This window comes from Lepisma saccharinum, chromosome 6 (genome assembly GCF_977018435.1).
Source record: "Lepisma saccharinum chromosome 6, izLepSacc3.1, whole genome shotgun sequence".
Lineage (NCBI taxonomy): Eukaryota > Metazoa > Arthropoda > Insecta > Zygentoma > Lepismatidae > Lepisma > Lepisma saccharinum.
This window is the reverse complement of record NC_139234.1, coordinates 2,391,581-2,414,926: the sequence shown is the minus strand read 5'-3', so window position 1 is coordinate 2,414,926 and position 23,346 is coordinate 2,391,581. Positions and strand designations below refer to the sequence as shown.

General features: G+C 40.5%; 1 protein-coding gene across 3 annotated transcripts in view; it reads left to right on the top strand.

Annotated features, from left to right (window-relative positions):
- Positions 1–23,346, top strand: part of tay (tay bridge kinase) — a 624,643-nt gene that overhangs the window by 376,144 nt on the left and 225,153 nt on the right. For all 3 annotated transcript variants that reach the window (XM_083123369.1, XM_083123368.1, XM_083123367.1), the window contains one exon: positions 4,075–4,203. In XM_083123369.1, coding sequence (XP_082979495.1) covers positions 4,075–4,203 — 129 coding nt within the window. The remainder of the gene's footprint in view (positions 1–4,074; positions 4,204–23,346) is intronic.

Sequence of the window (23,346 nt, the reverse complement as noted above, 5' to 3'; positions counted from 1 at the left end):
CTTTTTTTTCAAGTCCTTAACGTTGTCGCCTCTTAATCGATGGATATCCTGTGGAGGCCACTTTAAACTGTAGGCCGAGTTCCTATTAGCCTATCTGCAAAAAGTGGACTTAACAAAAACTCAAACACTTTTACTTTCAAATTTTTTAACGTTTTATTTTAATATTTTTAGTAATTGGTGTTTTTTGTTATTTTGGTCAGTTAAGTCTGCAATTTTGACCCTTTCGACTAGTTTCCACCCCTATACACAGTGGGTTTATCTTCTTGTGTACGTAGGGTCTAAATTTTGCGGCCAGCCGCAGCAGCGTGGTTTTTGCTGCACTTGAACAGGGCCGTGCGGAATTCGTGGAGCGTCGGCAGCCGTCTTACTTGGCAAAGCACCACAAATTAGGAGATTAAATTACAGCGCCTGAGGACTTTCTTGTTGGTCTGAGGCCGCGCGTTTAGCAGCTGTCAGTCAGGTCTCCGAAGACGCACTTCAAATGAGAAGAAGGCACCTCTCCCGGCTTTAATGCGAACCGACAAGTGTTGCCATCATGCGTGCTGGATGTGGCGCCAAGTTTAGGTACAAATTGTGCTGAAGTGTGGATTCAACTGAAACCTAATCTGGTGGTGTCGTTCGAGCAGAATTGTTAACGCTTGACTTTGGAGTTGTTCTTAATTCCCATTGTACGAATTTGACTAACCCTGTATTAAAGTGTTAATACTTTAATTTTTTTTTTAATGAATATAATATTAAGGAGTTTATATTATAAGCTAGCTAGGCTATCGGCGAAGCCTGAAGCCTAGAGTGTAAAATACAGAGGAAAAGTCAATTAGAAAATGTGCAGAAAGTTGTTCATTTCAATAATAAGATGATGGTTTCGGAGTTGCAACCTGATTTCTTAGGAGTTTGCAACATGGCTGTCGTTGGCATGGCAACGTGGTTTCCTCGAAGACGCCGAGAACGAGCAAAATGGGACGAATCATGCAACTATTTGTATATGATGGCGTTTAGAACCTCGTCTTCTCCCAAACTCGATACCTTAGGACCACGTAGCTATCGTTGCGAGATAATCTCGAAGAATTTATGCGGTACAGTGGACATGCTTTGTAACTATAGTAAAATACGGCGTTATAAAAGTTACTTTCTCACCATCGAAATACCTGGGTTAGAGTCCTGGCCTGGGCACGGAAGTTTCTTGCAAGTGTCCTTTATCTGACCACCACTCATCCATATTTTCATGATAAGAAAAAAAAGCCAAAATAAGTGCGTCGCTTAATCGTGACGATTGGGATATGACGTAATACAAGCCTTTTCTAGGAATTGACCTTAAGAAGCTACAACTACTACTACTGTACTCATTTGCGTCTCACACCACAATATCGATTTCATGCCGACTCAACATCTACCGTCGGACACATTTGCTTCAGAAAGTGATTATACCGGGTGTCCCAGAAGTCTTTCCCTGATTACAAACTTTATTCATATCCGCTATATGCAATGTAGAGATGTGAAAGTGGTGCCAAAATGTTTATTTGTTGCAGGTTTCAGTAATGTGGCTGTAGTGTAGCAGTGTCAGTGCCAAGGAATCCGGAATTAATGCTCTTGACATCGGGTGGCATCTTTAAATAAAATGTTTGTTGGTCTTGACAGGATTTGGGAATGAAGATAAATTCCTTTTTTTAAATACCAACTTATTGATGGCAGATATTCTAGACGAAAAAATTTTGTACATTTGAAAATTCCTCTGCACTGTTATTGGTGACCGGGTCTCGTGATACCAGAGGACATGCTGAGCTTTTTGATGATTTGTGAATATTTCCGGTTTTCTGGGCACTGACACTGCTTGCTACACTACAGTCACATTACTCAAATGTGCAACAAAAAAAAACTTGGTTAGTTTTCCAACATTTTGGCACCACTTTCACATCTCTACCTTGCATATAGCGGATATGAATAAAGTTTGTAATCAGGGAATGACTTCTGGAACACCCGGTACATCTTCGACTTAACACGTTTCTAGATTCGTGTGTATTTTTTTTTTAATCGAGAGAGAAATATTCCTCTTTCTTTATCTTCAAAACGTTTCCAAGTAAATTGCAATGTATCGCACCTGCTAAGTATGGCTTAGGAGAGACCCAAGGAGCGCGAACGCCTTTAATTGATTTTTCTCGCCGGTAGATGGCATTGTTTTTACCGCGCTTATAAACCTAGCAGAATCGCTCTTTTTTTACGATCCTCTGGCGTGATTTGATTCGTAAGATATGGTTTCCGTGCCGGGAGGTTGTAAAATTTCCTCGCCGTTATCGTACGTGATGGAGTGGGGCCGTGAAATGTTCGTTTCCTCGGCTTCTCCTGGTTGTTTGGTCGTGACGTGGGCTTTTATTGTTCGCTGCTTCCGAAGTTTTTCGCGTTGGTGAGGTTTTTTCAATGAGCCGGTATTCAGCAAAAAATTTAATGAATTTTTATAACCACGATGAAGTTTCTCGGTGTATGTTTTAGCTTTACGTGCACTTGCGAGATTTTTCATATCTTCTGTGTCAGTGCTTGAACAGTAATCGTTTTCGTTCTATCTAGATGCAAGATTTACAGTACAGGATGTCGACTCATCGGGAATTATGTGGCTACCAGCGATTTGCAGAGTGGCGCACTCCTTCGCTCCACCAACTCTGTCTCCCCTTCTCTGCCTTTATGCGCGGCCTTGCTACACAGATTCCTGGGAGTATAGTGCAGAGATATGGAGAAGCAAACGATATTGTATTGAAAGATTTATTAGTGTACATTTGTTTGAGGGAAGTAACTCCCCACTATCTTTTTGTCAGTTTCGCTTTGAAAATGAACACAGCTTAAGTTTCCCACGCATGGTTTTGTAATTAATGGTACCAATTTTTCTTTGTCGCATCAACAGTTGCAATTTATTTGGAAATGCAGTTAAATTTCAGAATAATTATGAACTTGGAACTTGCTGCTAATTAAGCAGAAGTTATTTTCTAAGTTTACATGATTCTGTGACGTATTATTTTCATCTTGAAAACCTGAATTTACTCTCGAAGCCACCTTGTAATAAGCGAGGTCAACCATTGGTGGTGAACACGTAAGGATTGGCGAGAAATGATTGATACCCTCTTGCCTGTTAGAATATGAGGGGGAGGAAGTGTAATAATGGTGTCTGATCGTTTACAGGAAAAATGCTTGTTTATCGAGATATCCCGAAGGTTAAATTCTCCCCTCGATTTCATGCGTAAGCGCTGTAATGATTATCTTCAAAGAGAATGGAGAGCGCGAGACTCTTCACTACCTCCATGACTTACACATTCGACACTAGCGCCATTTCTTCCATGCCAGGATTTGAAGTAGGATGGTGGGTCAGTGGTAGAGCACGCCCCAACAGATCTCTCTATGTTATCTTTCTCTTTAAGATATAACACTTGTAATGAAGCTGTAACCGCTGTATCTCCGAAAGATAAAAAAGTTGAAATGCTGTGTTTTTTTTTTACAAAATTCCCCTCCCCCAAAAGGTAACAAGGAGTGCATCCCTAAACGGGTCGAAGCGCTTTGTCGTGTATTATTATTACTATTATATTAGGGTTAAAAGTAGCAATTGAGCACGAGAACTGTGAAAGTAGGTTCAACGCAAACTTGTTGATTTAGATTAAGTCAGCTTTGAAATATTTCACAATGGTAACTTAACTCCATCATGCATGAAACTTGATAAACGATTCAAACTTTGTAGTTGTTCACGAAACGCCAATCTACCGCCCTTGGAGCCATTACGTAATGGGAAGACTGTAACGAATCAGGAAGAAAAAGTTACGTGGTCCACTTGGACATAGTTTCGCAGTGAAGATATCAGCTTGGTACGTAGTGTAGTCGACAGTCTTATTCTGTGTTGCCACTTGAGGGGAAATTCAGGCAAAACTTTGGGTGAAAAGGGAGAAGGGAAACTTTATGAAAAATATCAAAACTACAGGGAAATTTGAAAATAAACGCTTCCACGCATTTAAAAGTGTTGAATCTTTATGTGAACACCCTGTACATGACTGTTTAGTTTTGGAATTGTGTGTAATCTTCCGATTTTCGTTTTCTTTTCAGAATGCGGTAAAGAACAATAAGAAACTCAAGAACGCGGTAGTAGAAGAAAAATTGAAACCTGACACCGGTCAGACGACGCCCACGAAGAAAGAGAACCACACCACCGCGTTGCCCAAGATCTCTGCCCAGGTAAGTGCATCTTCTCTTTTGTACAGCGCGATTCGCAAGAATGGACAGTATTTCTAAAGCCAAGGATATTGTTTGTAGGGCGATGGCCAGTGCAACCGAATGAAAGTGCCCGTCTGTCCATCAGATATCTTAGGAGCTATTAAAGCCGCATGAATAAAGCGTAGTGAATTTTTAAAATCCAGCAAATATACGCTCCTCACAAAAAGTTTGGAATATTGTTATATTAGACCAGTAGCGTAACTAACACGCTCTGCGCCCCCCCCCCCCGCAAGTTTCAGTTGTGCGCCCCTACTCGTTAAAAAAGCTCTTTTTCTAAAATATCAATCCACGCATACATTTATATTAGATATACACAAATATGACAATACATACATGTAATATAAATCAATGAAACCTGGTACGAAAGGCTAAGACAACAGACAAACTGTAAAAAGAAATATGCAATAATTATCCCATGAAAATTCACTGTTACTACAAAAATTACGATATTGTTAAATGCACATTACCACTCCTCTGCGTTTTTTGATGGAAACAAATTCTCGTGCTAGTTTGGTCAAGTCCAGTTTTCAAGCCCGAACGCTTTCGAAGTTCACTCAATCTCACTCCTGTCATGTGCTTTTCAAGTAATTTTTGATAAATTTTACCTTGGAGTTGTTGTTTTAAGTCTATTTTATCTTTGTGCACAGATAGGCTAATCGGGACTGGACATACAGTTTAGAGTGGGATCCGAACCACTATGTGCCTCCACCGGGAATCGAACCCGGGACCGCTTGATTACACTGCGCCATCGAGGAGGCAATTTGAGCTTGGAAAACGACTTCTCAGCTGATGAAATCGTCACAGATACGCCAGGAATGATGATACTAGCCACAATTTTGTTTCCTATCAAGAGGAATTCTGCAACTTCCCTGATGACACGAAAACAAACATTTTCTGTAGCTACAGTGCAAGATATATCTTCATATTTCTCTCAAATTAGTAGCGGATTCCACTGACTGACTTTCGTTAGGCCGGTGGGATTTAAAAAGGTGAAGCTTTCTTTGATTTGTTTCATACTCTCAAATATATTGTTTACTTGATGCACTAGAACATCTAAAGTAAGGTAGAAACGCGCATTTTCTTGTCTGTCGTCTACCTTTCGGTGACGTAATCAATTACTAACTATTCAGGTAATGAAGGTTTTCTTCTAATCTGGTAATTCACTTTCTACTTTTCGAGTGATTAACATTTTCTGCTTGCAGTTGTAGGGGCATAAACATATAATGTATTTGGTTGAAAATATATTTGAATTCCGAAAGGAATCGGTCTTCATTTATCATTCTTACTGCGCCCCGAAACTCGAGCGCCCCCCCCCCCGCACCGCGGGGGTTGCGGGAGTGTTATTTACGGGGTGGGCACGGTGGCTCGAAAGACGAAAACGTCTCCCACACATATACCATGTGTTCTTGCATTCCAAGACCGTGTCTATCACCTATTGTCTAACATAACAATATTCCAAACTTTTTGTGAGGAGTGTAGTTCCGGAAAAATCTAGAGAGGGTCGGACTTATCTTCCTCACAATCTTGAAGTGTCTTTTGACAACCACATGTCCACGTGGACGTCACGCTGCAAGGTTGAGTCCAAGCAAATTCCACATTTGGTTTTTCCATTGCGAGGGTCCCACAGCAATTACTAAACAAATGTATGATGTGTATCGTACATCAATGTAAACATTAGAATTCGGAGAATACGTCGATATATTACACATACTTTAGAGATGATAAGGTAAAGAAGGTAAAGTAAACGGGATAAGATAAATGTTGCATTTGGGAAAGGAAAAATTTACGCTTTGGTTGTGGCAACACTGTTCCAGACTGGATTCGCGCAGACGCCCCTCACACCCCTAAACTCCCATCGGAGGATCCGATAAAGGCAGCAAATAGAAAGAGGGGGAATAGGGTGTTTGTCTGCCTCCCCGCAGACAATAGATTTTGTCCCTTAAGTGTTACACAACCCCTCCTCCACCCCGTGTTTTCATCCCACCCCTTCCCGTCTAATCCGGAGACAAGGAGTTGCTGCGAGCTTCCAGCTGATAGGGCAGGAAGAGATGAAGACGTTTTTTTTAAGGGATAAATCTTGAAGTGCCCGAACCTTTCCTAAAGATCCCGTTCCCGTGTGTTATCAGCACAATCAGGGTGGTCGGCAGTGGTTAATTTTAGGCGAAACTGGAATTCCAGTTTCGCTTTACGTCTTATTAGCACAAATAATGAGCGTGGTCTTTTTTGCGAAACGGAAATTCTAGTTTTGTTAGCACATGTATAATCAGTGGTCGAAACGGGAATTCCATTTTTCCAAATGTTTTATCAGCTCACTTATAAGGGCAATCAGAAGTGGTTGTTTGCGAAAATCTCTCCAGTTTCGAAAAGAAAAAAACAACCTGCTAAGATATTGAAAATTCCGAAACTTACATCTGCATCGAGCTACTCTTTGTGTAGTTTCCTTACACCGTGGTCTAGATAGCTGTAATAGTTTTGTGGTGGTGATAGCCTATTTTGTACTACAGCTATTTGCACCAATGGGTCTCAATCTTCATGAAATCGCGACCTAGTACATCTTTGTTTGAAAGTCGATGTCCCAACCCAAACAATGTGGCTCGTAAATATCTTTCCAATTTTTAAGCTTTATGCATTGTACATTAGGAGTGTAAAGTACACCCTTGACAGCATTTTGCAGACTAACGAGGCTCTGGCGTCTGAGAGTGAGGCTCGCGTTGTTTTTCTTGCTATGCTTGTTTGTCATTGCCCTTTTATGAAATTCATATGATAACCTTTTATCTTGTCGATTAGTCAACAGTGGAAGAAAATCAAACTTGAACAAAGCAAATTAATAAAAGAACTTTGTACTTTAATTGATATGCAATCTTGAAATTAAATATTAAGGAATAAATTATGGCATAATCAAAAGGAGTAATAGTTCGATTACGTTTAGGCTTGTTGACAAATCTAAAATTAGGTTTGAATTAGTTGACTACCATTGGATCTAATGGTATCTTGTAGTTTCCTCAGGATAACACCATTAAATTATTTCCATGGACATGCTCCATTTTGAATATTTCCATCGACATGTTACATTTTGAATACCGAAAGCTCCACTACAAAATATTTGTTAATGGAAATTGCGCCGCTAAGAAAAATTATAAATTTCAGGACAACCTCTCGCGACCCAGTATAATTGATGCAAGGGCCCGGTACTGGGCCGCGGTCCGCAGGCTGAGAAGCACAGATCTATACCACATCGAAAGCAAACTACACCAAGATTTGCGTCAATGGTCTACAAGTAGTTCTAAATGTTTTAGAATGTCTAATATTCTAGCGGCTTTTCGAAACTAGAGATATTTTCAGAAAAAAAAAATGTGCTGAGATAGGTCAAAGGTCCAGTGGCGGCGATTTTAACCTTTTAGGGTGTCCATCTCGCCGGGAATTCTGCGTGAAATTTTCTCCGTAGACGTGAAAAATTGCAACTTTTAGTAATCCAAATCTATTTGAATTTATACATATTTGTATATACCCTGAGGCAAGTTTTTCATTGGGGGCCTCCCCCATGGTGCATTGGTAGCGTCATTGCCTTGCAATCAAGGGGTCCCGGGTTCGATACCCGGTGGAGGCACAAGTGGTTCGGATCCCACTTTAAACTGTAGGTCCAGTTCCTATTAGCCTTACTATGCATAAAGTGGACTTAAAACACTAAATCAATCATGTTTTTCATTTCTTAGCTTTTATTTTTATCGAGGAAGGAAAAGAAAGCCGCGTGGAAAATAAATAGGAATTCTCTCAGTCAGTTTACTTTGTTAGTGTCCTTTGCAGAACAATCTAACGGATGGATCTTGAAGGTGATTAGATAAATTTGAATTTAAAATTCTTATAGAATTAATATTTTTTTCGTATTAGTATATCGTGTAACATTTAAGACTTGTGTTTGTAGATGCATTGCGAGTCTGAGTATGTGAAGTAGCAAATGTAAACTCCATACCTAAAAGTAAATATTTTAAATATATATATATACCGTTTAATTTGATTGGAATTAGAATTTTTGGATACTTTGGAATCGCGCAGACCCTTTATAATTTTAATATATTTGTGTGTGGGTGGTGAGAGGCGGTAATGCGTAAGATTGAAATAGAGAAAACATCTGCTTGTACCCTTGAATTTTTGAAAAGCTCGCCTTGAAAACCGGGAATTATACTTGAATTGTATCGTGGTCTTAGAGTGGCCACCCTGAATCTAGTAACTAATTTAAATTATTCGGGCGAGACAAATTCTTAGCGGACGATTCCTGCGATATCGCTTTACAGCAGAATTAGAATATTTGACTCACAGTTTTGATTCTCTTCTCTTTGAATATTAGTTTTCATATTTTGCCACACTTCGCAGTGAACATTTGGTTCCCGTCGTAGTTTGCAACACATCGCAGTGAGTATTTCGTTTCAGTTGTTTGCCACGCCTCTTAGTTGGTATTTAGCTCCCGTAGTGTGCCACACTCTTTACTGGGTAATTGGTTCATGTAGTTTGCAACACTTCTTTGTGAGTATTTGGTTTCCGTTCTTTGCAGTAAATATTTGGTTCCTGTTTGTCATACTTCTTACTGAATGTTTGGCTCCCGTAGTTTGCCACAATTCTTAGTGGATAATTGGTTGATGTAGTTTGCAACACTTGTTTGTGAATATTTTGGTTCCCGTTGTTTGGAACACTTCTTTGTGAATATTTAGTTCCCGTTGTTTGCCATACTTATTTGTAAATATTTGGTTCTCGTAGTTTGTCACGCTGGTGAATGTTTGGCTCTCGTAGTTTGCCACACTTGCGCGTGAAAAGTGCACTTCGTGCTAATTGGCGGCAGGTATCTTGCGAATTTTCCAGGAGGGAATTTGCGGCGGGGCTTGCGGTCACGGTAAGAGACGGGAGCGCGGCATGCAACGTTCCACGGCTAGCATTAGAGGCGGTTCAAGTAACTGGCGAATTCCGAAATGAAGCGGGCCCTAGCTGTCCAATCAAGCACGAGAACGTGATTCTGGGAGCTTCTGAAAGAAGAAACTCAGCATTTTATCTATCAGTTTCGAACTTCCACAGTTTATACAGTAGCGGTACTTAAAATAAGCTGTCGGAAGTCGCAAAATACAACTAACATTTTTAGTTTGGCGCTTAAGTGTTATCAGATCTCCATTTTTAGCGACTAGATGATCGAATCTTTTTAATGCAGCAGTACACGTGGCTAGCGAGAAACCTTATTGGTTATTGCATTTGCGGCTGTGTAGGAAGGGATATACTGCATGTGATAATGCCACACCCCTCAACGTATCTGATGTATTCAAGTTGTGGGTCTTTATATTATGAAGGTACAGTTACGACCAATTTATTCGTGGGTAAAATAAATCAACTAGCACATAGAAAGCACGTGTTTACATTGACTTCGTTCTAACATTGAACGGAGAATAGTGTGTAATGTGGTAGTTTCCCATGGTTCACCATATCGCGCTACGACGCCAGGCGCCCCGGGTTCGAATCCCTGCCTGGGCATGGAAGTTCTTTGTGATTGTCGAATCATCATTTTCATCATATCATCACTCATCCTCATCTTCGCGATGTAATCAAGGGGTTCCGGGTTCGATACACGGTGGAGGCACGTTGCATAGTGGTTCGGATCGAACTTTAAACTGTAGGTCCAGTCCCTATTAGCCTTACTGTGATTAAAGCTGACTAAAACATCAACTCAACTCATTATTTAGGGATGTGCTGAGACGAGACTCGGCTGGCACATTGGAGTCTCATTGTCGGTGTGGAAGGAAAAACTATCTCGCCTCCATCCCCCAAACTTGATTTTAAGAAATGCTTGTACAAAAGCGCGGTGGTCCAGCCATTTCGGCGTCTGGCTGCAACGTGGGAGACCAGATTTCGATTTCAGGTGGGAAATTTCCCAGCAGTATCCCTGCATGAAGCTGCTCTGAAGTTCACCCAGCACTAAGAAGTGGGCAAGGTCCGTGAAGACTTTCCCCTACCCTGGGTACCTTGGAGATAAAGGCGGCTGGAGCTCGGTGTTGATCACATCACCCCACAAGTGGCCCAGATTGTGAATGTGTGGGATCATACTTCAAGCCCCCTCCACATACCTTCACGTCACGTTGTAATGTGCAAGCTTTATCATTTTACATTAGCCTGTATTAATATCGATTAATGTGTATAACCAGGGGTAGAAGAGACAAACCAATTCAGTCGCTAGCCCCCTGTTTATAAGTTTTAAAACCCAGAGTCTGTAAGAAAACCAGGGTTATGTGAAAACTGTTTCTGCAGCCCGAGGGCAGAAGAGCGAATTGGGCCGCTACAAAAATAGAATTTCTGCCATGAAAGCGGAGAGAGTGGGGGATGAGTGTAGCGTTCCTTTTAAACTGGCCACGCTGCTTTTGTTCCGTGACGGAGGAGCGAGGGAGTTAAGATGTAGAAAGAAGAAGCTCCTTTGTAACGATTGAATCAGACATTTATGTAGTCGTCTCATTACCTCTGTTACCTGGCGATAAAAAAGGAGGGAAGGGGTTGTTCACTCGATACAATCTTGGTCTTCTGCCGTCTCCCCCCCTTCCCCTCACTTTTTCTCTGTCTTGAAGATGACTTTGATTAATAGCACCCTGTCGTCGCTTTGCGCTTGGCCTCACGTGCTGCGCGCTTCCAGTCTGCAGGTTTTCGGGATGTAGGAATGGGGAAGGACTGTGACGAGGACGAGACTCGTCAGTTTCTCGGTCTCGTCTCGAAATATATACTCTACGATTGTTCATATGAATGAAAGTCTCTTGGAAGTCGTGCTTACGTGCTTATTTGCTTAAGACTTAAGACAGTCAAGAAATTATGCTTTTGGTCAAGAATTTTTGGCTTTTTTTTGTGAATTTACAGTGTTACATACCTGTACTGGGATGTGATAAAATTGAATATTTGGAAATGTAAAATTGTAATGGGTTGCGGTTAAGCTTTGTTCAGTTTGTTTCTTAAGAATTATATTCTTGTATGCTTGAAGTTTTGTAAAGATATTAAATAAAGTGATGTGGCCATTCCCCATCCAGGATGAAGTCTGAAGCATTAATAATTAAAGCAAGTTAAAGTACAGTTTCAGTTTGCATCTTACCTGCCCTTGATTTTCATTGAATAGAAATATCTATTTTCATAATTCCCAACTATGCCTAAGTAGGGAGCGATTAAATAAATGTTAAGAGAATGGGAAAAAACGCCAAGAAAAAGTCAATAATTTTGGATTTGTTATTTCGGTAGACCTGTTAGTAAACAAAAATACAAACAAGGAAAAAAATGTAACCAATGTGCTTTGTTAGTTCAAACCTTTCAACAGCACACGCTTTCAGTGTGTGCAGTCATTAAAGCAAACAGCTTTAATAAAATGTTTGTTTCGCATCTCGTTTCGTTTTTCTGAGTGGTTAGCACAGCGCGCTACGACGGCAGGGGTCCCGGATTCGAATCCCGGCGGTGGGCATGGGTTCTTTGTGAGTGTCTCTTCAACAATTTCATCATATCATCACTCCCAATTGTCACGATTAGCCAAAAGTGGCAGAAAAGCGACTTCAAATAACATTTTTTTAAAGAAAAGAATCGTTTCCATGTTACAAATTCTGGAAAATATTGAAATGTATCTTGAACGTATGTGACCACGCAGTTTCCATTAATTGATGGCTTTACAGTTAGTATAAACCAAAAAGTACATGTCTTCGCTCAGTTAGGTGTCCGCTTGGTATGTCCAATGAAGTTTCATAGAAAAGCTAAATTTACTTTAGGCAGGGTTGTTAAAGGTCCAGGAGCCCATACATTCTAATGTGTTCTATTCTGTTCCTCAACAGGACCGGAAGAACCTTTTTTCCTCGCACAATTTAAATTCGGTCCAAGTTGCGTATTGTTTCATTGAAAAAAGGTTCCTGGACCATATTTAAATCCCGGATGGCTACTCCCTGGGAATTCCGGGAATTATGCGCGAATTATTGGCTCCGGGAATTATGCGTGAATTCTACTTGAATTTTTCTCCGTAGACGTGAAAAATTACAACTTTTTCTAATCCAAATCCTATCCACATTTTATGCAAATAAAAATTATTTTCGTAAAATTTTCTTGATCGCTTTGCTCGCAATTCCTGCTTTTCTTAGTCTTATCAAGTTTATAACCATAGCTGGGAGTCGGCCCTGGGTAGAACTATCTAAATAAAAAATGTTGTAAAATTTGATTGATTTGTGGTTTTAAGTCCACTTTATGCACAGAAAGGCTAATCGGGACTGGACGTACAGTTTGAAGTTGGATCCGAACTACTGTGCCGTATTGAGAAAAAATAATTGAAATAGTTTGTTCGAACACAAATGCTTTAGCACCAACTTGTAGCCCCTTTTTGCATAATTTACGAGGATAATAACGTCTTTGATACTACTACTACTACTACTAATTATTATTATTATTATTATTATAACAACAACAACAACAATGATGATGTTGGTACCGGCGGGTTCGAATCCTGGCTTGGGCATGGATGTTTGTGACTGTCTAATCATCAATTCCATCATATCACTCATCCGCATCTTCGCAAATTAGCCAAACGTGGCACAAGAAGCGAAGTAAAATATAACAAATCAATAATAATAATGTTATAATAATATTATTATTCCCGGCCGGTTCAAATCCGGGAACTTTTCTAACGTTGGAAGCGGCCCCGGCGCCCACCCAGCGTCGAATAACATGGGTACCTGGGGGAAACCCTTTTGGGGTAAAGGCGGTCAGGGGCGTGATGCTGATCACATCACCCCCACTCACGACCGGATCAAGAAAGTGTGGGGCGTTACCCCCACACCCCCTATACACCTTCTTGGCGTGGTGCTAAGTACAGGGGAGCACTTTACTTTACTTTATAATAATATTATTATTACGACTATTATTAGTATTAGTACGTTTATCCTGGCACTTTCTCCCCGCCCGCTCAGACAAAAATTCGTGGTTGTGCCTCTGATTGTAAATAGAAACCCAGCACCTTAAATTAAATATTTTAATTATATTACGTATGCCATTTAATTGAATTATGTTGGAATCACGTAGACCCTTTATATTATGAAGATATTTGTGTGTGGATGTTGAGAGGTGTAATACGTAAGGTTGAAATAGAGAATACATCTGCTTGAATTTTTGGAAAGTTCGCCTTGAAAACCAGGATTATACTTGAATGTTATCATGCTTCTAGAGTAGCCACCCTGAAATTGAACGGGAGAAAAAGGTTCTTGGACCGAATTGACATAATTTTCAGATAAAAAGGTTCTTTACAATCCAGGACCCATTTACGCTTCCTGATTTTCTCTCCTGGACCAGAATGGAATTTCTTTAAAATTCCTGGATCAAGCCTGGTTTTAAGTACGTTTTTGAATATCGCACCAAACTCCCCAACGAGGCTGATGTATATACGAGACGGGACGTAATATTTGTGCCCACAGCTAAACTACACTCCGTGGCCCAACAGCTCTCGGGGGGTGGGGGGTGGGGGATATCACATGGAAGCTTACGGTCGGCCAAGGACCTCCCGGCCCTTATCGACATCTCTGGTGGTTGGGATTCCAGTTCAGGAAACGTCAACTTGTCTTACAAAACATCCTTTTCTTTCGATTGATTTTCTTCCTTCTGCCGATACGTCATTTTTCAGCAGGGCGAGATTAAAAAGAAAAAAAATCTGGTTCCTCTGTACTCAAGAATGGAAAGACAAGACGACAGCTGTTTTCGCTGCGTGAAAGCGAAAGCACAACCCGTGTTAAGTTTCATCAATACGACGTCAGATGGCGTAAACGCTCGCTCACTGTCACGGCAGGTAGATTCTTGCGCAGTGTTGTCAACCGTAAACGAAACAATCCAAATCTGGTTCCTATCCTTTAAACCTGTTGTTTTCATTGTTTGTAGTTCTGCTTTTGACGTAAACTTCGGGGTCTTGAGCCATGCTTTTGTTATGTAGGAGGAAAATACCAATGTCTTCTCTCTATTTTTTTTTTGTTTGATTGTTCTGCTTCTTTAGTTTAATCGTGACGACGATGCTGATGTTAGTTTTCGCTACATTGCACCAAACTTCTGCTTGCTAACGTCTTCTAGACTACTAAGCTTATATCGAACAATAATTTTATAGATGAAGACTTGCACTAGAATTTATATTTTTTAAAAATATGTAGGTACTAATTTGAACTAAATGTAGCCGTGGACAGAAACCTCTTCCTGGGGGAATGCAACTGCCCAAACGTACCTGTCAGTCAGTACTTGAAGACGTGCTAAAAGCCAAGTCAGGTTCGTCACCACATATCTCTCGGCATGACGTAAACCTACGTGAGAGTTGATAAAAAGGAAATAAGTCGAAAGGAGGCCAAATCAGGACCGTATGGAGGGTGTGCTACCATTTCAACGTATTCTTTGCGATACGTGAATTGGGGTGTTATCAAGGTGTCGGTTCCAACCGTTTTAGTGAGAATGTGGGCGCTTCTGAAATGGATGTGTGTCATTAACTTTGTCAAAACAGACAAAATAGTCCTCGTTAACCGTGGGATTTGTCGGCTAGACATTTCCAGTACAACATTATGTTTCAATAATAAAGATCAGGAAATTCACGATATCGCAGCACACTTACCCCACCATTATCTCATTTGCTTCCGAATTTGTTTCACTTCAATGAGTACGGAGTTTCCAACCGTTCCGCTATCTATGCATCGACTGAAAGGCGGGCGCACACAGTACTTTTTCTTTGAATTTTTTTTAATGCTATGCGGCTTCGAAAGGAGGAAAATTCTTACTTAGATGTCATTTTTGTTACGAAATGTAACTTTATTAATTAGAAAGAAATATTAGCACAAGCCTTTCTTGAACAGACCTCGAATAACACACAGCTAGTCACTGAAGATTGAGGCAGATAAATGGATGGTGTCGAAACGAGACTTCGCTCGAGTCTCGTCTCGTCTCGATTTAAAAATAGCCCTTTCGTTCTCGAAGGGCAAGTCTTAATCTCATCCGAGTCTCGTCTCGACGCTGAAAATGCTGGAAACTGAAACACAGGTGATTGTAGAACACGCCGCTGGAGGGCTCACCACATGTTGGTCATGCACAGCGTAGGGGGCATTCGAGTGCGTAGGTGTGTGCCTGCCAGTCACATTGGCACAATAGTAGTAGCTGGACTGCACGTCGAATATTCGGTTTCGTGCAGTAGAATGGGGGACATATCAGAGTTCCAAAGAGGGCAAATTGTTGGTGCTCGTTTCGCCGGTGCATCAGTAACGGAGACTGCGAATATTTGTAGGGTATCGAGCCACAGCGTACCAGAAAGAATGACGAACCACATCCTGCAGGAGTAACCGTCGGGGGAAGCGGAAGCTGTCTTGACAGGCGCGTCAGGGTATTGAAAAGGATTGCGTACAAAAAGCGTAAAACCACCGCTGCAACAGTCACCACAGAATTGAACGCACACTCGACTGGACCTGTTTCTACCAAAACCATCCGTCGAGAACTTCAAAGGGCCAACATCCATGGCAGGGTTGCTATACCGAAACCCTTGGTCACTAGCACCAATGCCAAAAAGCGGGTTGACTGGTGCCAGCAGCGCAAATCGTGGACGTTAGACGACCTGCAACGTGTCGTGTTCTCGGATGAGTCCACCTTCACTGTTCTTCCGACATCTGGAAAAGTTTACGTGTGGAGAAATCCATCCGAAGTATACCAACCAGAGTGGAACAGGGGGTTGGATCCGTGATGAAATGGGGTGCACTATCGTGGCAGTCTTTGGGACCACCGATCGTTCTAGAGAGACATGTCACTGCCAAGGACTATAGGACCATTCTGGAGGACCATCTGCACCGTGTGGTGCAAATATTGTTCTCGGACGGTGTTGCAGTATTCCAGGATGATAACGCACCGATACACACTGCTAAACAGGTCAGAGTGGCTCGATGAATATCAACGTGAGGTTGAACATCTGCCATGGCACGCCCAGTCGCCGGACCTGAACAGTTTTGAGCCCCATATAGGGTCTTTTGGAGGATCGCGTGTGCCGACGTTTCCCTCCACCAACATGTCGTGAACTCATCGGTGTGCTCCAGGAGGAAAGGCTGCAACCTCCCCCCCCTCCCCCCCCCCCGCGGTTGGCCCTTCCCCAGACGTGTTGCTGCTGTACTGGCCGCCTTTACTAATAAACGTTAGTGTCTGTGTTCTAGGTGTTTCAGTTTCAATGTCCACCTAGCCGGTCCCCGTGGCGGAGTGGTTAGCACATCGCGCTACGACGCCAGGGGTCCCGGGTTCGAATCCAGGCCTGGGCATGGATGTTTGTGAGTGTCCATTGATCAATTTCACCATATCATCACTCATCCCCATCTTCGCAAATGGCCAAAAGTGGCACAAAAGCGAAGTAAAATAAAGCAAAGCAAATCATGTCAATCAATGTTCACCACCTGTATGTGTATACGTAGTTTAGACAACATACGTGTCGCCGCACAAAGCTTTCTAAATACGCGATGTATTCTTGAATATAAATTCAACCAAGATCACAATTGCCACTAATGGTTTGATTTAAGATATTTAGCATAGTTTTTTTTACCACTTTTGACTCATCGCGACGATGAGGATGTGTTATATGATGTACTTCATAAGGGATTCGAACCCGGTACCCATAGCGCCAGTAGTGGATTGACTGTACAATATGACTGTATGAATAATCGATTAAAGATGCACTTTACATTTCTGAAGAAGTAAAATATTAAATATTTCCAATAGCATCTCGGTCTCGATCAACACCGCGAGTCTGGGTTCTATTTTACGAGGGCTTGTCTAGTTCTCCGGATAGTTTCGACTAATGGGTATATTTTCGGTACATAGTTGTAAACACTTCACGTCGCCGCGTCCCACGTGGGTGGTTTGTTCCTCGCCCAACAGATGGCAGAAGCGTGCAGCTCTGAGCTACGGCGCCGTTCTTCCGTGCCCTTCTATCAGTTCTGTCGCGGCAGTTGTAAAGCGGCTGGGCTACGGAACGAACTGCGTAAACATCGGGAGTGCGTTTTCTGTTTACATTGCAGCGAATTGTGGGTAGGATTTGTTAAACAACACGTCCCCGCTGTGGAAGGAGGGGGAAAGGTACACATTCCCGGCGCATGTTACACAGTGCTTCTTTTGTGCGTTCCGCGTGTAGCATTTGTTTTTTACTTTCGCAGATAACGTGCGTAAAAGAGGCGGGATGTTGCTTTCCAGTGCCGCTTTGAATGGTGACAGTGCGCAAGTTGTGGTAAATATTGCGTTAGATTTGCTTTCCAGTGTCGGAGCGAGCACGTCTGTCAGAAGGTTAGTATTCTTCTGTCCTGAAGAATTTCAAAAACGTTTTATGCCAAATTCAGTCTTCGATTTGAAAATGAAAAAAGAATCAGATAGAAATTTATTAACCAACCTTTATATTTTTTTTGTATTTTTCTTATCGTCCGTTGTGCCATTTTGGGCTTGTCGCAACGATGAGATGGATGGTCATTTTGATGTAAGAACACTCGTAAATCAATGCCCACCTTATATTTTAAAGTGTTTTATTATTATTATTATTATTATTAATGATGATTAATTTGAATGCCATCAATAGCACCTTGTCAGAATAGTGCTAAATAAAAATACTGTAATCATAACATGTAGTGTATAATAATAATAATAATGATCATATTGCAGTAAACATAGCCAGGATTGCTACGCGTCTGGCAAACCTGGAAAACAGGGAAATGTCAGAGAATTTGGCTTCTCAGGGAAATGTCACAGAATTTTGCAGATCGTCTGGAATTTACGTGCATTTTGGAGTCTGCAAGAGAGAAAGTTGCAAAATGAACAAGCAGTTTACTTCCACTTCTGGATTCTGTTCTTGTGATTTCACTCCCAAAAAAAAAGATTGAGTTTAGAAACTTGTTTCTTTCGTTCTTATGATTCTGTCTCGCAAAATTATGGTTCCTTCGAATTTCTGTAATAAATTTTCACTTTTATAATACTAGAATACTAGATATTAGAAAAAAATATCATAGTAAAACTTGTACTCCAGATATCTGATTGATAACTAAAGTACATTGACAATATGATCATAATTATCGGGAAGGTTGGTGAAGATGAGGTTATCGTCTATTATTTTATAGATCTTAATGCCAACAGAATTCCTATATGCAACAAAAATGTTTCCAGATGCTGTGGACTTATAAATGTAAGCAAAAAAAGGAGCATTTTCTACGACACTATAAATCCGCCGGAAAATGAAAAATTGTCTTTGGTTTATGAACTTTTTCTGTTCTTATATTGTGGAGATCTGTTATGGTGAAATAATGTTCTTCTGTTACCTTAGCCTGAACGCTAGATGCACGTGATTGTAGCACCCAATACATTTGATGCTGATTGTAATTTTACATTTTACTCTTCGAATTTTCACATGTTCTTGTGTGTGTAGATTGAAATTTGCAAAAAAGAAGAGTTGTGAGAGTGAATGTTCATAATAACTAACGGATTATATATTTAATTTAAAAACACAAGTTTCAAAAGCAAAAATGATGATCAACATGTCTGGAAAAGTTTAATTTTTGGACCGGAAAACATGGAAATGTTAGGGAATTTCATAATCAAAAATCGTAAGAACCCTGATAGCACATTGCCTTACATTAAAAATTGTCCCATTCCAAAATATCTGAAAACTTTATAAACCTTTAATTTGAATCTTGGGTGAAAATCGCTCATAGACATACACCAATGTTCGCAGTGAATTATTGTACCTTAATAACCCGGATTTCCCTACGTAAGTTATAATTTTGCTCCCCGATTGAATGACTTTATTACAAATATTGCATGACGTGTACGTTCTGCCAGAAAACTGGAAATGAAGTTGGAATGGCGCTCCCTGTTCATTGCCAGTCTTCTCCGGTAGAGGCGCCACCCTCGTTGTGTCCCTAAAGAATTCCGTTCGTCATTTGGTTTCCATAAGTGTACATCGGATGCAAACTATTCAAACGTTATTTCCTCGTGCAAATCGACAATAAAAATTTTGTAAACTTTTAGATGATTTAGCAAATAGTAAGTTTCTGAAAACGACTTTGTTGAAAAGGTAGTAATTAATATATTAAATTGCAACGGCAGGGTTAAATATCGTATATACACTAAGAGCACTAAATTTGGCCCTAACCCCACAACCCCTATACGCCTTCATGCTGTGGTGCAAAGCACAGGGGAGCACTTTACTTTTTTTAAAACTTATGTAAGAGTGAACTAGAGGTTGCGAGGTGTGAAACGGAAGATGTATTTTTAATAACTATTCTTCTTGTTAAATTTGTATATAAAACAGAAGATCATTTTACTAATCCTAACAAAAAGTGTCTTATCATGTTTTTATAAAAGTGAATTATTAGCAACAACTATGAAAATGAGATTACAGTCGTACGTAATGATTGCATATTATATTATTATTTAACGCAACCAACGCAACAATAGAGTATTTAAACTGTGAAAATTGAAAATCACGCAAGAAAACAGTTATGCCAGTATTAACGTCTTTTGAATAGTGATATCTTTTCTGTTCACGATCTTCTTTTTTAAAATCCTAGTTTTAGAGCACTGATTATTCATCCGACATAATTTCAAGAGTTAAAATCAAATTAAACAGAATGTCCAGCATTGAGCCCATTGCATTTGGAGAACAGGACACAGCTATCGTGCTGCCATCTACGATTAGCTTTGCTTGACCACCTCCATTGTAATGTTTTCAGTAGGAATTCTGTTTCCTTTCCCTATTTTGAACTTTTGAGGAAACAATGTAATAGGTGCACTTGTGATTATTCTGGAGACTAAACCCTTTTAGTTTTATGTAAATAGAAATAGGTTTTTTAATAACCAGTTTTCTTATTTTTGTAACGTTTACTGATATTTAAGTCATCAGAAGTAAATTGCCACCTGAGCAAGCAACTTAACAAATATTATCTTCTTACTATTTTTACTTTGTTTTTACTTAAACGTAGGCTTATGTTAACTTTCGTATTTCTTTTCCCTTCAATTTTCTCTCCATTGCTATCACGGGATGTCTACTAATCAAGAAAAAGTCAAGAAATTATGCTTGTGGTCAAGATTTTTTTCTAATTTTACAGCATAGTGAATTTACTTTGTTATATACCTGTACTGGGATTTGATAGAATTGAATATTTGGAAATCTAAATTTGTATTGAGTTGTGGTTAATATTTTTTCCCTCTGTAAAAATATTAAAAGTAATGTGGCCATTCCCCATCCAGGATGAAGTCTGAAGCATTAATTTTTACATGCATTATAATAATTAAAGCAATTCTAAATCTCTTGTTAAAGTACAGTTTTCATCTTGACCAGCCTTGTGGTAGGGATTTTTCATTGAATAAAAATATATATTTTCTTAATTTGAAACTATACCTAAGTAGGGGGCGATTAAATACATGTTAGGAAAAAAGGAAAAAGTATTGAATTTTGGATGTTATTTTGGTAGACACCCTGTATCATTTTTGAAATCATGTTGGTATTATATTGTTACTGCTATTGTTATAACAAGTATGTTCTTATATGTAGGTGTATATGAAATTTTGTTTTTCATGTAGTTTTGTTGCTATTGTTTCTTTTTTCTGTATTCATAATTAATTAGATAAATAGGGCCTCCCCGATGGCGCAGTGGTAGCGTCGTCGCCTTGTAATCAAGGGGTCCCGGTGGAGGCACATAGTGGTTGTGGTCCCACTTTAAACTGTAGCTCCCGTCCCAATTAGCCTTACTGTGCATAAAGTGGACTTTTAAAACCTCAACCAACTAATTAGTTAAGTATACTCTTATCATAATCCCAAGCTTTTAACCAAGTAGTTAGTGGCAGGGATTAGGTTGTAGAGCAGGTTATGGCTGAACCGCGCCCACTAAACAAAGGTATCATGAATTTGTGTCCTGTTTTAAATTGTCTGTTTGTTCGTGCAATTTCACTTTTCTGATTTTGATTTAAAATTTTCTTAATTCAAACAAAGCATTTTTCTTTTCGTGTAGACAGACACCCGTGAAAATGTTGGAATATTGTTGTTCAGTAACCATAGAAACGACAGATGAAAGAACATTGGGTCGTAAAATCTTTATCGGCAAATCACGCGTCTTCAATTATCTGGTGTTCAACTTTATTATAGTTATTTCCCTGAAAAATGAAAAGCAAAGATCGTGGCAGGTAAATAAATCGGATTTGGAATGTAGAGAATTGGCGCATATTGCGTTGTATGGTGACTTTGATTTTTTTGTACGTTACTGTATCTATTCGCCAGCACTTATCTTTTATGTAGAAATGACCTCAAAGTTATTTATATATTCTTATCTTGTTACCCTCACTGCATGCGGTAAATTCTGAAGTATTACCCCAAGCACCTCCTGAGTCTACTGATCAGATAATTCAGGAGTGGAATTGCCACGAATTTTCTTCGAAAAGTGTAAGAAGTACGAGGATTGCTCCGAAAGTACCGAGTCGATTGATTGATTGATTTGCTATTTGAAGCCCACTTTATGCACAGTAAGGCTAATCGGGACTGGACCTACAGTTTAAAGTGGGATCCGAACCACTATGTGCCTCAGTACAGAGTAGAGTCGAGAAGTGGAAGTCTGAAGCCAGTTAGGGAGCTTTATTGCGCATGCGTACCTGCTCCGACCTTGAAGGGATAGCAGCGTCTTCCAACAGCCCCTGCCCTAAAGTCAAGTTTTCCACATCACAAAAGGGTTACACATTTGACAATGCCACTGCTTCAGGGTCACCATCTTTTCTGCTGTTTTTATCCTGTTTCCTTGCTCTGATCTCCTTTTCCAGTCTTTCTCAGCAGACTTCATTTTCGCAACGCTCCCAATACCCCCGTGTTCCAACACGGAGCCCCAGAGACGAGAAAACGCCGGTTTAGTTCGTGGCGCCCTCGCCAGGTGTCTCTCGCCTCGTACCGTGCAATTAGGTAACATTTATACATGGTAATGAGGCCAACCACGGGCCAGGTTATTAAGGATAATAACATTGTTTGCCGAGCAATCTCACTCGGTAATAACATTTCTTGTTTTAATTTGAAACGGGCGTGTTTCGTTGCAGGGTACGGTTTGCTCCCCGTTCCACTTTTCTTGTTGGTTGGCAGGGAAGGGGGAGCCCGGATCAGTGTTGCCAAACGTTAGTGTGAATCACTACGCTTAGGATTTTGTTTTATCTTTTTTCGCTATAGCAGGGACGGGCCGGGCCGGAGGCGTGTGTTGTTTTTAAGTTTACTTTATGCACAGAAAGGCTAATCGGAACTGGACCTACAGTTTAAAGTGGAATCCGAACCACTGTGTGCTTTCATAGGGTATCGAAATCCGGACTCTTTGATTACAAGGCGACGTTACCACTACGCCATCGGAGGCATAGGATGAGTGGAAATGAATTTGAATTTGAATTTAAAATTTTGGGTGCGTCAGCACTAAGGCCATTTTGCACCCGTCACATTATACGGGGTCCAGTCCCTTATCGGTACACATAACAACTCTAACGTTGCAGAACTAAAATCATAAAATATTAAAATCTTCTGACTTTCGTTAAAAGCTGAGGCTGTAAAGGAGCACTCAGCACAAATAAGGACAAAACACAGGACAACACAAACAGAATTATACTGGCCATGGGGACAGTCGCCAGAGCCTCGTTAGTCTGCAGTCCACGGTGTACTACGTGGAAGTGAGGTGGACTATTGGGTGCACTACGTGGAAGGAACATCCCTTACACCCCATGAGTGGAAATGAGGAAATGAACAATAATAATAGTTATTAAAGCAGCCTTGTTTGAGCCTCTTCGTGTGTTCTACAACTTAAAGACAGAACGGCCAAAGAACAAATTTCAATAAATCAAGATATTTCGCCTCCAGATGTGGGAGATTCAAAAGGCCCACATGCCTTATTTTTGTTCAGTCCAGTCGTGCACCCTCCGATCGCAGTTCAGGTGAGGCACAGAATGAGACACTCACCCATTCCCTTCAGCGACCGTTGCCACCTGTTTCGAAAACATCGTAGTGGTTAAGGCTGTCGTCGCGTAATCATAAAGTTTTGGATTCGATTCCCTGTAGAAGTACGTTACCTACATTTATCA